The following is a 17,359-nucleotide window of genomic DNA, read 5'->3' as shown; positions in this document are numbered from 1 at the left end:
GGAATGCCTGAAACTCCTAGCTAATTTATTCACTAATTGCCACGAATATCATCAATAACAAGATTTCCTGTCATCGTATCCCCTGCTCCCCCGTCTCCAACATGTTCTCCAAGATCATGCTGCTTGTTGTGGTACATGCATCTCCTTATGGATAATTCAGATGTACATTCATGCTTTTGTTCACTTACACTGAGAGGAGTCAATGTTTTTTCCTCTGTCTATATGCATTGAGCTCCTCAAGAGAATAAACCTTTAAGGTTCTACAGTCCTTCCCCCCTAACAGGCTAATATTGATTTCTCATTGGAGCGGTTGATTGGATGGAGGGCTGTGTTCCTGCAGTCTCTTTCTCTGTTCCTGAGCTCAGTGGAGTTTATAGAGGTCATAGATCTCCTTCAAGGCTGAACACAGATTTAAGTCCACACAGTTCTGCAGAACAAGGAGAAATATAGCATGTATGTACATGTATGTGTGTTTGCATGAGTTGAGTGAGTTGAATAATGTGCATGGGTGTGTTTTTGTGAGTTGTGTTGAGTGAGTCTCTGAGTGTCACACATTGTTTTTGGCCAGTGTGTATTCTCTCCTTTTTATGTGCCGGACATGTGGTGTGAACGAGTGGGCTGAATGTGTTTGAGATGTATGTGGGTGTCTATGTGTATCTGTGTGGATGTGTGTGTGTTCTCTACATACTTCCTTACATAATGATTTGGTAGTGAAACAGTCACCAGGCATTGATTTTTGTTTGGCTTAATGCCGATTACAGAAAATATTATTAACTGAGTACTTAGAGGTTTGACCCATCATCTTCTAATATCATGTACTCCTTCAGTCTCTGGTTCAAGGTAGTGCAGTGTTTTACTGTCATTGTTCCTAATCACCAAATGAAACATAGACTTAGAATCTTATTACAGGTCCTTATTGAATTTGACTTGCTGAATTTTGTACCACTGCCTGGCCACTAAAATAATGGAGCATGCTATATACAGATAAGTAGTTTCTTCAGGCTTCGCCCAGGAGCGAAGCATCCTGGTAGGAGGGAATGGAATTTTTTGGGTGGGCATTTGGTCTGGTGGGCATTTGATCTGGATGGGGCTATAGCTTAAGGTCAGTAGGTGTCTGAAGCAACAGCTCTCTCAGAGAGCTGGAACTAGTGTGTTGACAACTGGGCCATTCTTCTTGTAGTCCCAGTTAAGAGAACCAAGTAGTCTACTGAGCATCTGTGTTTCAATGTGCTGATTGCTGAGCATGGTGTCTAACTGGGCTTGTAGCATGTTGTTGATTAGCATCTGTTTTGTTGCTGTCTCATGGACTCTCATCATTTTTGCTTCAAGAACTCTCAGCAGCTGAACTTGAGTAGGAATTCAGAAAATTGCATTAACTACAGACAGAAGTTTATGCTCCTCACACACAGACACTATCCTCCTCTCACAGCAGGGCATCACCTCAGAATGCAATGATGGACATTGCTACTGTCTGTTCACAAAGATAGCAATGAGTATTGAAGGTTTCTGCACACCAGTGCTGACAGATTACTTACTTTTTCGATTTCCCGTCCGTGTGGAGACAAACATGCCACTGTAGAGGTCCTCGTAAGCAAATGATGTCTTTTCCAGACAGCTCCATAGAAATTTAGGAGCTACACACTGACCTCACATTGCCAGCTGTGATGGAACCGATAACCGGAAGACCCACTGCAACTGAGACAGAAGGCAACAGTGAACCAGGTGCCAGGAACACACACTGAAGTAGGGAAGCCCTGTGTGGGGTATTAATGTCCAGCTCCATCTAGACTTCGCTCTGGAGTCCTTGACAAGCAGCAAACAGCTCACCTGGGCTGCAAGAAGTGCAGTTACCTACGGTGGCCTGGAAGAAGCTGCCAATCTCAGCAAACAGGTTCAGGAAATGCAAGGTGAGTTCATGGTCTGCTAAAACCTGAGTGCAGTTTTGTCAGAGAACCACGCTGAGGCAATCTGGCTAAGGCCTGGGAAAAGCTCACACAGCTGGCAAGGAGGCGACTCCGGGCTTGCTCGGGATTATGGGAGGTGAGAAAAATGAACACCTTGTGGATGCTGGCTCAATGGCAGACCGGAGACGCCATCCTGCCCAGAAGCCACATCATCACTAGCAAAAATGGCCTGAAACTGCAACAGAATTAAAAGTGACATCTCGACAGCTTTATAGTATATAGTTCAAATCAAATCAAAGTTAAAATCAAAGTTCTTTTGTCATGTGTACATTAGTGGTAGGTAAGAATGTGCAGTGAAATGAAACTCACGAAAGAAAAACACAATAAATAGCTTATTGTAACGGTGAGCGGTCAGGAGGCGGACGCATGTGTGGATAAGAGTGAGATTTATTAGGGGCAAATCCAGATTCAGAGTCGTCAGAGCAGTCCAGGGTCATTGAGCCAATATGTAGAGTATGGGGATACATGATAAACAAAAAACACATGAAAAACAAACTAGGGAAGCAGGCTATACCAGAGGCTAGGAAACACGAAGGCTAGGATAAACACAAAGGCACGGAGTACAAACTTACGGATATGGGCTTTCAAATACATAAATACAGTCATTCATACATTCAATGAACAGCCAAGACACAGGGAAGAAGACAGCGTTTAAATACATGAACTTAACAAGCCTAGAAACGAGGAACAGGGGAAAGTAATGACGGGTGTGGAAAACCAAATAAGGGGTGAAGAAAACAAAAAACAGGAAGCACCAAAAGCAAAAAAAACAAAAAACAAAACAGGACTAGGACGAGACATGAACAGGAACAGAACAAGCAAGACCAGGAGACAGGGACAGGACCCAGACGAGACACAAGAACAGACAGGAGCAGAACATGGGACAGGATGAAAAGCAGGCTCTGGAAAAGAAGACCCAATAGAAGCAGACAAGGGAACAGACACAGAAACAGGAGGCACAGCAAGAGCAGACACAGAAACCGGGGCAACAGGAGCAGACAGAACAGGACAAGAACCAGGAGTGGATGCAGAAGCAGGAGCAGGAACAGAACCCACAACAGAAACAGACCGAGGACGTAAAAGGTGTCGGCAGGGAGGCTGAGGAGACACAAAAAGGATGACAAACAACGAGGTACAACCAGAGGCACAAAAGGACGAAGAAAACAAAAACGCACAACAGACCAGGCCAGGGACAAAGGGCCTGGAACAAAAACAGACATGGGCACTGGAATGGACAAACGAATGGGCACAGGGATAGAAACAAACGGAGACACAGGAACCGGAACGGGCACAGAAACAGGCAATAAAGAAGACACAGGAGGCACACCGGGAACAGACGCAGGCCGGGGTGGGACGGGTGGGAATCCAGGGGCAGAGACAGCAGAAGACACAGGATGGGTGGGAATCCTCCGGGTCCGGGGTCGCCGAGGAGATCAACGGAAGCAGGTCTGACAGGTCTAGAGGCTTAGCCACAGGAACAGACCTGGTAACAGGATGGACGGCATCCACTATACCGGGAACAGGACGGACGGCACCAGGGCATTTGCTGCCTCTGGTTTGGTGGGGCTGAGACATAATGAACCTGGACTGTGCAGAAACAGTCGGAGTTTCATCCCAGCAGAACAACTACCTCCCAGAGTCTCGCTCTCTCACTGCGTCCTTGTTATGCTGTTCATCCTAGAAACGAGGAACAGGTGAAAGTAATGACGGGTGTGGAAATCCAAACAAGGGGTGAAGAAAACGAAACGAAAGCAATGGAACCAAAACACACAAGACAGGGAAACCATGGAACACTGACGCTGGGTGGGACAAACCGTGACAGTTATACAGACAATATGGGCAATGCAGACAATATAATAATTGGTCTTGGGAGAGGGTGACAAGAGGGGAGCATACAATAATACACAAGAGCATACCTGCTAAAAAAGAGAATGTCACTAGTGACACTTAGTCTTCTCCTCCAGGAGATCACCAGTGCACAGAAAGCAGATCATCAGCTGTTCTATCAGTGACAGCATCTGGCGAACACTACCCATCAAAACCGACACTACTGGATCATGTGACACAGTACAGTCACAGTTAAAACCCAGAGGACAATAGGGGAGGTGGAGTGGACTGAGTTTAGTTCATGCTCAGAGTCACTTTTGAAAAATTGAATAAGAATAACCCCCTTGGAGAATAATCCCCTTCATTGTTTCAAGGTTCAGGGGCAGTCTGACTCCTGCTGATTGGTCTGATTAGTGTTGATTTTACCAGAAATAAAGAGGATACCATTCTATATTTGTATAATCTAACTACTGTAATTTCAGAAAAGCCACAGTTCCCTTATACATTTATATGGTGTTTCCTTACTAAAGATAAAAGGTTCAGTGTAAGAATGGTCCCTGGCTGGGTTAGTGTGCATGGTATTGTAAGCTATTTCTCATTCTAATATGTTATGCTCATTACAGCATAACAAGTATAATCATCATTATTGTCATCATTTGTGCATTATGAGCAAGGTACTGCTTTTGATGAGTGAGGGAGAAAGAGAGAGAGGGAGAGAGAAAGACAGGAGGAAGAAGACAAAGAAGAAGTAGTTGGAGGAGAAAGAGAGTGATCAAAGTGTCAGCCTGTAATTACATGGAACTCTGCCAGCATTCACACTCATCCTCCCTCCCTCTTTCTCATTCTTAGTCTTCTGTCCTGGTCTCTCTCCTCTGTGCTGTCACTTATTCTGTGCTGTGTCAGTATGAGTGTAATCCTATTAAATTCAAGTGGATTGCCTGACATGTGTGCTGATGAGATACCAGAATTAATCCCCGACCGTTAAGACTAACCAAGTGTTTCAACTAAATCAGGACCTCACTGTAAATCACACCCTGTGACTAAAACAAGTCCTAGTTCAATACCTAAGCCTGCAAGTGAACCAAAAGACTCTTGTCTCTAGACTAGCCTGAGTGTCATACTATAACTGATCATGCACACATTTGCATAAGTACAGAGAGCAGGGCTCATTTATTAAAATAAGATTACAATAGAATCATGCTCTAATGCCCATATACAATAACTGCGTTCATTTGGAGGCAAAAAGCTGATCCAAGATCAGAACTTTTAATCTAATATTACATGCCTAAATTAGCTCTAAATTGACATCTATAGCAGCACCAAATCATGTATACCATTGCACATATCCCTAATCAAATGCATTTTGAATACACAAGCTCAGTTTAAGCTTATACCTCCTCCCAGACCTAAACAGAAGGTTGAAGGAGAGCCCTGGGCATATTTGAATTTATTTACTGATAGAGTCTAGCAGAGAGAGTGTTGGAGATGGGGGGACACAGAGGGAAAAATAAAGAGTGCGTCTGTGTGTCTATGAGTGCTCTAAAGCATATTCTGTCCTGTCTGACTCTCACAGCAGTGCCTAAAAGAGTTGTCTCTGTGTGTGTGTATTAGTTTTGTATCTATTCTTACAATTCTTACAGGTTTTCCTTTACCTCTTTGTTCTTGTTGTTTGTTGTCCACATTTGTATGTCCAGCAGTAATTGTCGCGCTAACTTCTCCTCACTAATGTCACTTTACCAGTGCTAGTGTGACTAGCATTAATGAAAGCATGTGCACACCAGTCAGCATGGTTTCATTAGCACAGACCCCTACGAGCATTCTGTCAGTATTAGCAGTGTTTGGTGTTGTTGCTGAAGGATGCATTAAGTAGTCTGGCTTTTAGTTTCATTGTGGAACGGTTTTAGCAAGAGTAAAATGAATAGAAACTTTATTGATCCTGAAGTTCTTAAATATAAATGAATATTAATTAACACAATAAATATAAAGCAATATAAGCAACAGAAGACAATATTTCTAATCTTATGTACATTGCCTTTCCAATCATGTTCATTTGTCCTTTTACTGTCTTTTGTACATTGCATTTCCGATCATGAACAGAGTAAGACTGTATTGACTACAGGAACTTCAAGTAATTGAAACGTTCTATTAGTCAATAAAGGTTCTGTTGCAGTGCAGTAACATACTTCCTAACTTGGGACCTAATCTTCACAAGCACACCCATCTCAAAGATTCAGTGTGTGGTAACTGAGTGTTGCATTGAGAATGTATATAGTCACACACAGGCTTTCTTTCTAAGCCTTGTTTTTTTTTCATATTTCCCCTAGTTTTTCTCATTTAGTCACATCAAATCCCCCTCATCAGGTCTCTGTCACACAACAGCTGCCAACCAGAGGGGGCAAGGGCTGTCACATAATTCCTCTATGGAGCCAATCACATGCAGCCAATCACATCTTTTCAACTTGCAGCTCATGCAGCATCAGGGGGGAGAGTGCACCCATGATTGGCCAGTGCCACTGTGATTGACAGGGGAGAGCAATTATGCTACCCCTCCTTCCCTAAGAGCACAGCTAGTTTTGCTCTCTCAGGCTCCCAGCTACAGATGACAGTGGCATCATCAAAGATCAAACTCATGATCTCAGTGGTAGGGCAAACACATTTTTGTAGCACCACTCGGGAGCCAATAAGCAAACTTTTTATTTAACAGATTCATTTCAGTGTAATTATTAAATGATATGATGATGTCCCCACCCATGTCCTTGTCCACTTTATGGACCTGTTCTGTAAATCACTCACTCACACACTTTTAGCAGACTATCGATTGTGCATCCTTTTCTCTCTCCAACCTCCATGAGTCCAGCTACGCTCACAGAAACATGGTTTAAAATAGTTTAACTCTGTTCACAGTGAACACAGTGAAACCTTATGCTTAATCAGAAGGTTGCCAGTTCAAGTCCAACCACCACCAAGCTGTCACTGTTGGGCCCCTGAGCAAGACCCTTAACCCTCGATTGCTCAAGTTGTGTTCAGTCATAATTGTAAGTCGGTTTAGATAAAAGCATCAGCTAAATGCCATAAATGTAAATGTAAGACAGATAAAGAAATAGTTTATCAGTAGAAACATGACTGATTAGGTGGCGAATGATTTATTGGCTGCCATCAGCTGCTGCATGACATGAAGGTTTTCTTCTTGTGACCTTTAATCTTTTAATAGCAGAGCCACAGTCTTGGGAGGGGGGTGTTAGTGTTTTCCCTAGTTCAATTATCAACTCGCCATTTTGTTATTAAGCATTTGATGAGTTGAATCAGGGAAAACTACAGGGTTTCACAGAAAAGCCGAAGCCAAATCTGTTTTGAATATTTGCTTGGGTTATTTGACTTGGACATACTATTGTTGGGCACCTGTGCAAATTGTTTGTAAAATAAGGAATAATAGTATCAATATTAAATATATTAATATTTTAATATTGTAGGTAATGAAAAGTATTACATCAAATATTTTATATATTTAGCAGCCACCGATGAATGATTATAATGATTATAATACACGTATTGTTACCAATATGATGAAATGTGAAATGTATTCACTGTTTATATATTTAGATTACTGCATACATACTTTTTGTATTAGAAACATCTTAAATACTGTAAATGTGTGCATTCGGAATTTTAGAGAGCTTTAATGTTGATGTGTGCAAGAGAGATTAATTTTGCTGTAAAACCTTCCACTTGCTGAGATAACTCAGGGAACAAGGAAGGCTGCTCTGGTTGTCCAGAGATTGTTAGGAGAGGATTCAGGATCCGCCTGCATAGTGCTATTTCTGTATGCAGCTTATTTCTGTTGCTCTCTCTCTCACTCCCCCTCATTTTCTCTCTCTTTCTCTTGCTCCCTCCCTCCCTCTCTTTCTTTCTCCCTCTCATACCTCATTTGATTTTGGTGTTTCCTAAAGTTGCTCTTTTGGACTCATTCACACATGGTTATGTGTTGGTTATATGTAGGTTGCATACAGAATGTGTTGTTAAACTAAAAATGCATAAGCCTTTTTTATTACCCCATATCTTCTCTCTCTCTCTCTCCACCTCCTCCCCCCCTCCCCCGTGCTCTGTTGAAGTGTCGCCTGTATAAATGTAATGAATAATTGAATGGCGGTGTCTTGGCAGTGTGTTCCACTTCAGTACAGATCTGCTGAGGTGAGCACAAAAAGTCTCCTGATGCAAAGGAGTGATAGAAGCACCACCATGTCGCATTTACAGCCCCAGCTGGCAGCCAATCATGCTTCAGAATAGACACCATGAGGTCCACGTTGCCCGTGGGGAATAGGGGGGCATGTAGAAGACTATTTCATGCGGTTTGTAAAATGACAGATGGCTTTTGAGGGTGTGGACCAATAATGTGCAATATCTGTTAGGCCACATGGGATGTGTGACCATGAAAAAAAAACGGTAGTGACCAACTCATTCATCTTGTCGTTTACGAAATCCCACAGTGCATACTCTTAAACATCCCAAACAGAGCGTAACTCTGATCCACATGTACATCTATAGATCATCTCCAAATTAAAGACCCACAACTAAACACCATCATGCTTGCAAAGATATTTTTCTCCTTTGCCGCTTCTCTCTTGCTGATTGTGAGCACATCACAGATGGTGCTTTTGTAGGACTTACACCATGGTCTATAATTAGATGAATGTCTGTGACGTACATCAGTGCCAGGTATCCATGACAGCCTCTCTCTTGCAGCAGTTTTCAAATGGCCAACATTTTTGACATCCTTTTCACATCAATGCTAAGATTCCACTAAACCTTTGTCACATAAGGAAGAAAACTTTCCTTCATAGCAAACAGTGAATCATTGTCTCAGTGGTAGTCACAGTGTACATTGTATACTTGGCCAGTAAAAAAGCACAAACATGAATGACAGTATGTTGGTTTTATTTATTTTTTTATTATAGTTTTATAAGCCAGAATATAACCATCCTGCTCACTCACAGTTGACTGTTCACTTAAGAATTAAATTACAGTACCAAGATTGTAAGTGTAATGTAAGCATAAATGTAACACATAGAAGTTTACACATTTATGCTGAAACATTTGTCAGAATTTTTCCAATCTTGTCAACATATATCAGTGTTTATATGTGTTTCACATGGTACCAACCATGTAAACCATTTTAGTATATTATTGATTTTTCACAGCTACATGCTTTCTACCACATACTTGTAGTTCTGATAACATAGGTGCCTGTTTGATTAGTAGATTACAAACTTTTAAAAATGAAGCAAATGAATGCAACAAATGGATTTTGGATTTTATATAATTTAGCTAACTAATTTATTTTTAGAGAGCATTAAACATGAAATGATTGCCATCATAATGTTAGAAGTTTGTAAGAGTGTAAAAATAGTCTGCATTAAAGAAAATGCTTGTGTGTTGTGCACATAGGCTGTTGGTTCTACTGATGTGAAAAACTTAAATATATAAAGCCAAAGAGATATGCCTTACATTTTACATTGCATTGCCATACCTTTTCTAGTTGGAATCATGCACATTATTTCATGTATAGTGTCTTGTATTTTGTAACTGTTTATGAAACAAGCATGAGAGGGACAAGTCTGTATCAAATGCAGTAAATTGAAGACCTGATGATTTATCAGATTTTAGAAGGGAGAGAGCTGTATCCTGGGAGGATTATTAAAAATATCCCTGCTTCTCTTGGCCATAGAGTTCAGTGAGGGCCATTAAAGCAGAATAGCATAGGTGGTTAGAGTATTTGTGTGTGTTGGCAACAGAGTCCTTAGCCTAAGGACTATTTGATTTTGTCACGTGTGTGTGCATGTGCTTCTGTGCATCCACTCCCCATTTTAGTAATCTGGAAGCTCTCTTGTTGGCGTTTTATGAATGTTCAAATTGGAGATCGTGGTGATAGGGAGAAAGTGAGAAAACACGAAGAGCTTTAGACAGGAGCCATGTTGAGAGCATCAATTTCTTGGGATGCTGAAATGGCCTGTTTTTCTTTATGGCTTTTTATGACACTTCCTCAACTTTACTTTTTCCCCCTCTTTCTCTATGCATGATGGAAGTGGAAGGCAATATGGAAGCATAATAAAAATAACTTTATCGTAGCCTTACAGGAGGAGCCTATATGCATCACCAGCCATATGTGTGTGTGTGTGTGTGTGTGTGTGTGTGTAAGGGAAAGAAACAGAGAACAGAGAAAGATTAAAAGCTGAGTATGCTAATTCATGTATGTACATACGCAGGAATGCATGCATGTGCTTAGCAATTGCCATTTTCTGCTGCCTTTTCTCATTCATCCACTGAAGTACTTGCATTTCACCTGCCTATCGTTAGCTTGTCCTGCAGAGCACGCTCGTGGGGAATGGTTTGGTTTAGCTACTCCTCTCTCCGAGCTGCTGCTGCACAGGACGAAACCAGTCTGAGAGACTGCATCCACTGGGAGACGTTAGCATTAGCCAGCAGTGGGGAGCCATACAAGCCTCTCTCGTGTCAGTCCGCCTCTTACTGCTGCTATGAACTGGGACTCATGCACATGGGCAAGTATGAGTAGAGAGATCAAGACTAAGGTACTGTCTTATGTGCAGCTGACCTCTTTTCTGTAGGCACCTCCAGCTGGTGTTGATTGCTCTGCTAATTGTACAGAATGGTCAAAGGAGAGCCTGATCTCACTGAAACACGTTCAAAGCCCACTCCATTCCCTTGCTGAATGTTTGAGCTGATTAACAGTGGCCATGACTGGCTGTCCATGACTGTGTTTAAAATGAGCTCCACTGAAAACAATCCATGGTTTGGACATATTGGCTAGACAAAGAGTATGAAACATGTAGAAACTGAGAAGTAAATCTATTCATGGGGAAATTTACTGAGATAGACATTAACAATAAAGAGGTTTAACTTTGCTTTGAAATTGATGGGGACAAGAATACAGACCAGATGTTGCATTCAGTTCAGCTGCACCTCAAATTGGCATTATCTGTAAGAAAGTCTTTCTGTCTTTAACATGTACATAACTGTTGCTTTCAAACTTAAAATTATCTGATGCATTTGACTTTTTCAGAATTATACCTCATATTTTCACTGCTCAATGTTTACTATTGTGTGTTCTCATTATTTAGCTAAATACAGCACACTTTTCACAACTGCTATTATTATGTGACATTTACAATATCTGTATATGGATCTATGTGTGAGCTCAGACCAGAACATTTACATATTCCAAATGTTACTTAACACAGAAAAATGGGTTAGCTACTGTTACAAGACAGGAAAATTACAATTATGTTAGAGTTCATGCTTTGTAATGCTAAAGTCTCTGTAACAAAATAGGTAATGAGTTAACAGCTCACGCAAACTTAATATCTAAGACACTTAACCCTGTTATTTTTAAATGAGGGATAATAACTTGGAACATTTTATGATAAACGGTTATATTGATCTTAATAATCTGTCCTTAAGTAACACTCACCCACTCCACTCTCTTCTGGTCAGGGGGAAAATAATTGTTTTACCTCCACTACCACAATACACTTTTCTTGTCTATTTTCAATGCAGTTCTAGGCCGCCGGAACAGTTATATGACTTTCCAGAAGCTGTTCTGGGCTTTTTCATGGCGCTCACTTGCAATGACAGCCATTGGTCACCTGTCATATTAGAGGCGTGGGCTGACCAAACACACTTTTCCACATGATATTAGTGCCATTTCACAGACTGTTTGGGCAGGTATCTGCAGCAAGCTGTCATATTGAGGTGGCAGGCCACTAGCCAGAGAGAGAAGGGTGAGGGAGCGGTGAGGATTCCCAGGACGATGTGTGCCTCCACACAAACAGTAAATTAGATTAAAATTTAATGTTTCACTGTGCTGTTAGTTGGATTTGTGTGTATGTGCCTGGTTTATTTATTCATCTATTTTTCTAGTTTGATTAGTATGTTAGAATGTCACCATCTTTGTGTTGAGTGTGCTTTTCACTTCCTATTGTTCCCCATTAGGACAGTCTTTCCATTACTGTTACTTTTGGTTAAATAAGCAGTGTGCTGAAAGCAGAAAATTGTATTATCTAGCTCTTCTTTTCCGCCAATGCAACAATATAAAATATTTTCAGAGTGCACTTTCAAAGCGTGGTAGGGACAAAATCAGCCATTTCAGAAAGTGGAGGGGACATGTCCACAGTGTAAATTATACCTATGAGTGAGTACAGTGCTCTCACACAGTGCTGTGATTTGATTTTTTTTAAGATTTTGCCCGCACATTTAGTTTATCATTGGTTAACTATACTGATAAGCCAATGTGGGCACATTGCGCAAAAGATTTTACATTGAGCTCTAAGAGTGATGTGGACAGATAACGTGAGAAGAATAAATAGATAACGTTCACTGATATAACAACATTTTAAGTCACCATTACCAGTCTGTTTGTAGTAACTGTACATAACAGTCCCAAATAAACAACAAATTACATCCAAAACACCATATTATCACATCTGTGATACCCTCTGGCATAAATACAGATGACTGCCAGCAGGTTTACTGAAATAGAACTTTAACCACCATTAGCAATTTAGCAACCATGCTAGTGGCACCACTGAGAGATAACTCCAATAGCCTATAGTGCGATAGCCTCTGTACTTTTGTCAAAACACGCCACCAGTCTGGAGAAGAGGCAGTAAGACTGTACTTGCATGGCAGGTTGGCATGTTTTACACCTTGCAACAGCAATCAGTGTGCTTGATGTTTTAAAAGGTATGAGGGCTTTTCACACCACAAGGCAACACAAACCTGGCCTCAAAGCAAGTAGTAACTAGTTCCTTCAAGTGCACTTCTATAAAGTGACCGATTCAGAACACCTTTACGGAAGCACCACTTTTTTTGTCTGCAGAATTGTTCCTTAAGCTCTAACAAGATGCCATTGCTGTCTGAGAAGTCATGGCACCATATCAGTGATAACACATCTATAAAAATACATCTGGACACTGGGAACTGCTATATCCATAAGTATAAATCTACAGGTTCAGAGATCTTTGAGGCACCGCCAGCTTCAGATTAAGGTTCCTTGTTTTAACTGCACGTACCTTTTCTTGATTGGTGTCACTGGTGTTTTGACCAGTGGCATCGTTCCTCAAGTTACATTGAGAGATATGAATATAATATATATTTACTTGAGGTTTATCATTTTTAGAACCAAATACTACAACGTGCAGTCTTGGTGGTTCTCTGTGAGATTCGGTCTGGAATGGTTTCCTGGCACAAATTGGCAAATACTGAAATGGCTCCACCAGGACATTTAATAGCTGTGGTCAGTTGTAAGATTAAAACACTATGGTGGTGAGGTAACATGGTAACATGAAACAATAAGACTAAGCAGTAGAATGTACTGTGTAGAATGCTGAATGGAACAGCAGACGCACAACATTCTGAAGTCCTGTTTCTATCATCACCTCGTTTTTATTTGAGTGCAAACCACATCTGTCACATTTGCAAATGCAATTTCCTGATTGCAACAGCTCAGACGATTATCAAGAGCAAAGAACACGTGGTTTCAAATAGGCTTACATAACTGTTGATATATTCTGCCATTCAACAAAAAGATATTCATCTAACTTTCCCATTAATTGAAACCATTATCCACTTAATGTGCTCTTAATTCTATTGAATGTGTTCATGCTTGTTGGTGATGTCATCAAAATCACAGAGTACAGTAGAGGATATACTGGTCCCCATTTGAATTACTGTTAGCTCACTAAAAACTGTCATTATGTATCACTCAATTAGTTGTATTTTTGATAATGCTTGGAATACAAATATGCTAATTTCTTAATGTCTTTTTATTACCAAAAAATATCTAAAATAATCCATGCTGTGTACTGTATCTCTCACACTCACCTGTACTCTTTGTAAAGCACATTGGGATGATTCAATAGACTGTGTGAGATGTCGCCAATGGCTTATGCCTTACTTTCAAGAATGGACCATGGATTCATTCAAACAGCAATTGTGAACCTACTGTGAGTTTGTATTCTAGTTAATAATGGAGTATAATGAGAGGCAAAGCTTCTGTTGCATAGTTTAGCACACAAAACAGATTTACATCAGGGCTTAAATTGTTTATGCTATGTCTGGCTTTTAAGATACTCTAATTATCTCTAAGTGCTATCATTGCACTTATTTTGGTATAAAATGAACATTACGTGATTTACCAAACCTAAACTGTCGTAAGAAGGGTCAAATGCATATACTTCACATGCAGTCAACTATTATTGTTACTCTGATTGAACAAATGTTAGACACATATTAACACATATGACTGCACTTTTGCAAGCAGATACATTTTACTGTGTAAAACATGGGCCTACATGTCCTGGTTAAAAGAGCTGACTAGCCAAAAATGGTTAACGTAGCTAGCTATAAATGCAGGGCCTGCTTTCATAAACTGTTAACCATGTTACTTGTATTGAAGTTAATCCTTACATTTGCAATTTACAAATGTAAAATAATCACTTACATAGCACAATAAAAGGTGATGAAAAAGATGAAATGGATTTTGATTTTTTTTTTGGCAAACAGAAGATGCCATTGCATTGAACCAGTCACTCTTGTGCTAAGGGCAAGAGGTCAGTTTCCAGTAAAGCGCTATGACTCCTCAGGGGCATTTTTAGACACGGGTACATACTTTCTGGGGAGAATCAGACACTTTTAGACCACAGTTTGAACTCTGCAGCTTTATAAAATAAAGCTTTGGTTTAAAAACTTTACTCTCACTTTCTGCTACACTAGCTTTGAGAGTCTGATCTCACTGAAGGAAAGTGCACTGAGTGTTAGCTCACTCTACATTATTTATCTGTGGCTCATGTTCTTATGTGAGCTTTATTGGTGGCTGGAGGCTAGAACTATACACCAGCCAACTTGAACTATGTCAGGGCATGAACAGAACATCAACAAATGCCTCACTTTGCTAATGGCCTGCTTTATGTCTCTCCTAGTGGTTGCTCTCTCCCTGTCTATCCTTCTCTCTGCCTTTCCATTGTTGTTCCATCTTTTCCACTTTCTCCTCTAAATTCTTCTTATCTGGTCTCCATTCTATATACTGTCATTGCCTTCCACAGGACAAAGTGATTTTAGATAATATTTTTAGCAAACCTTTGTTTTATTGAAAGTACAACAGCAGCTTCGGCTAAAAAAATCTTAGGATGCAACAATGTACCCAGTGCATTGTTGAGAACAGGGCTGTTTCATTCCAGGGTGGGGCAGGGTCAGGGTGCGTTGGGGCTATGTAGCATGTTTGATATATCCTCAGTGAAATAACATGATTTATATTTTTTTTCAGGTTAAATTTCACAACTCTGGGGGTTCAGTCTTTGGTAAAGATTAGTTGTGGTAAAAAGCAGACAATGCTGTACAGAAAGCATCAACATAATTACTACTGTAGAGTTTTAAAATAACTACCTAATCCCTAGAACTTGCCTGTTTTACTCTGAGAGTAACCGTTTTCTTAGAAAACAGCCATGTTAGAATTGCTGGAAGTGCGTCCTTGGCTGCAGTTCTGTGGTTATGAAATACAATGGGTTTTAGAACAGGTGGGTGTAAGTGACGGGGGGAGGGCACTGCTTGTTTTCATGTTTATGTTTGAGTGTGTGCATGCCTGTGTGTGTATGTGTACTCTGTTTTAATTTCTGTTTGAGGGGATGATAATGTCCTCATGTGGATAGAAAACCAATAAGAGTCTGACACTCTTAATTTGCTTGATGAAGGTCTTGATTAATCAAAAATATCTAAAATTGCTTCTTTCTATCCAAAATGTTTTGTATTTATTTATTTGGCTACTGTGGTTAAGGTTAGAAATAATTCAAGGGGTATATGTGAAACCATGGGCAAAAACATAGCAAAATGCATTTTGAAAATGATTCTATTTATTTTGCATGCATTACATAGCAAGGATTTTAATAAGACAATGATGACTCAGTGAACAAGTAATATTGGCTAAATACTATTAAGCACTACTAGCCTCATAATTAAATGTGTTGCATTTATATTTATTTAATATTTGCAGCATTATTTGTATTTAACTGGTACCTGGAGGACTAGCAAAGTAAAACATTTTTTGTATGGTGTGACTGCCTGTTTGAGTAATGTAATAATGTAGTAATGCACTAAAAAAAATAATTGAAATCTTGAACCTTTCTGCAGATTAATGTGTTTGTAACGCGCGGTGGCCCGAGTGCTGCAGGGCGCGAGGCAGGACACACAGACTTCTCCAACTGGGACGAACATTTATCAACATTTAAAGACATAAAGGCACTCACACTTATCACAAACAAGAAACATGAAACGGTTAACGCTAAACAAACACGATACACAAGAATACATCTAACAGAAACGCGTTACATCTGACATTATGCCGACAATAACCAACACCCTGCACACTTTAACGCGGGTTTATATACATAAAGACGAACGAGGTGCAGGTGTGGTTACAAACAAGACAGTCCTCCCACTGCACGTGGCGGGCCGAACCACGTGACTCGTTGGAGGCGAGCGTTCCGTGACAGTGTGTATACATATGGATCTCTTAATTGCATATGGTTTACATAATTGCAGTATTACCTGTACATTGACATCACTATTGTTCACACAGAATAATAGGCCTGTTTCTCACAATTTTCACTATCCTTTCCTTTCACTATTACTTCCTACACAGCAGCCATGCTTAGAATAGGTTAATATTTCACTTTGAATTTTGTCAAGCTGTTTTTTTCTCTAAACCTAAACCTTTTCCTCTAAACCTAAACCTTATGATTAATATTTCAAAGTAACTGAATAGTTGACTAGTGAACTTACTGACTCATTAATTCATTCATTTAGTCTTACCTGTTAGGATTTTCCTTTCACCATTCTAACATTCTAAACATTCGATTTTAAAGAATTTAAATATGTAAAATATATTTTTCTTTCCAGAAAAAAGAATGGCTCTGTCTGAACTGTCAGACCCAACGACTAAGGTCCGGTGGACTTGATGACTTACCTCTTCCAGTTCCTCATCCATCCCCAAAGCACCAAGCAATGGGCTCTCCACGGCACCAGGTGCTGGCCAGTCAGCAGCCAGATCAGCAGTCACCCTTCCAGAAAGTCTCCGGTAATCAGCAGCAAGGACCCAAGGCAGTGCCGCCACAGCAGAAAGCCTCAGCAGCTCAAGGGAGTGGTCCGTTTGTCCCCACTGGATCCAAACAAGCAGGAGATATGAAACCTTTCTCACAATCCACCTCTGCTCCAACTTCCACCACTGTATCTGTCAGTGAAGCACAGCGGAAGGACAACATTACACCCAAACTGGACAAGGAGCTCAAACATGTCTCAGCTGTCACTGAGGAGACCAAACCTACTAATAAGAAGGGAACAACAGAAATTATTACCACCACCACCCCAACTAAGGATGAGAAGAAGGAATCACTGCGGTCCAGATGTTATGAGGTAATCCTTTTTCTAGAACTAAGTGTGAAACGTCAAATGTACACTTGCAAAATATAATATAATTCGATTTTTTATGATTTTCATAATGGAAG

The 17,359-nt window shown here is 40.3% G+C and overlaps 1 protein-coding gene across 5 annotated transcripts in view; it reads left to right on the top strand.

The window, feature by feature from the left end:
• Nucleotides 1-17,359, top strand: part of bsna (bassoon presynaptic cytomatrix protein a) — a 99,255-nt gene that overhangs the window by 58,318 nt on the left and 23,578 nt on the right. For all 5 annotated transcript variants that reach the window (XM_027012390.2, XM_027012388.2, XM_027012391.2 and 2 more), the window contains exon 4: nucleotides 16,755-17,267. In XM_027012390.2, coding sequence (XP_026868191.2) covers nucleotides 16,755-17,267 — 513 coding nt within the window. The remainder of the gene's footprint in view (nucleotides 1-16,754; nucleotides 17,268-17,359) is intronic.

Source organism: Electrophorus electricus, chromosome 18, assembly GCF_013358815.1.
Source record: "Electrophorus electricus isolate fEleEle1 chromosome 18, fEleEle1.pri, whole genome shotgun sequence".
Lineage (NCBI taxonomy): Eukaryota > Metazoa > Chordata > Actinopteri > Gymnotiformes > Gymnotidae > Electrophorus > Electrophorus electricus.
Note: the sequence above shows the minus strand (reverse complement) of the source record. Positions and strands in the feature narration are given on the sequence as shown.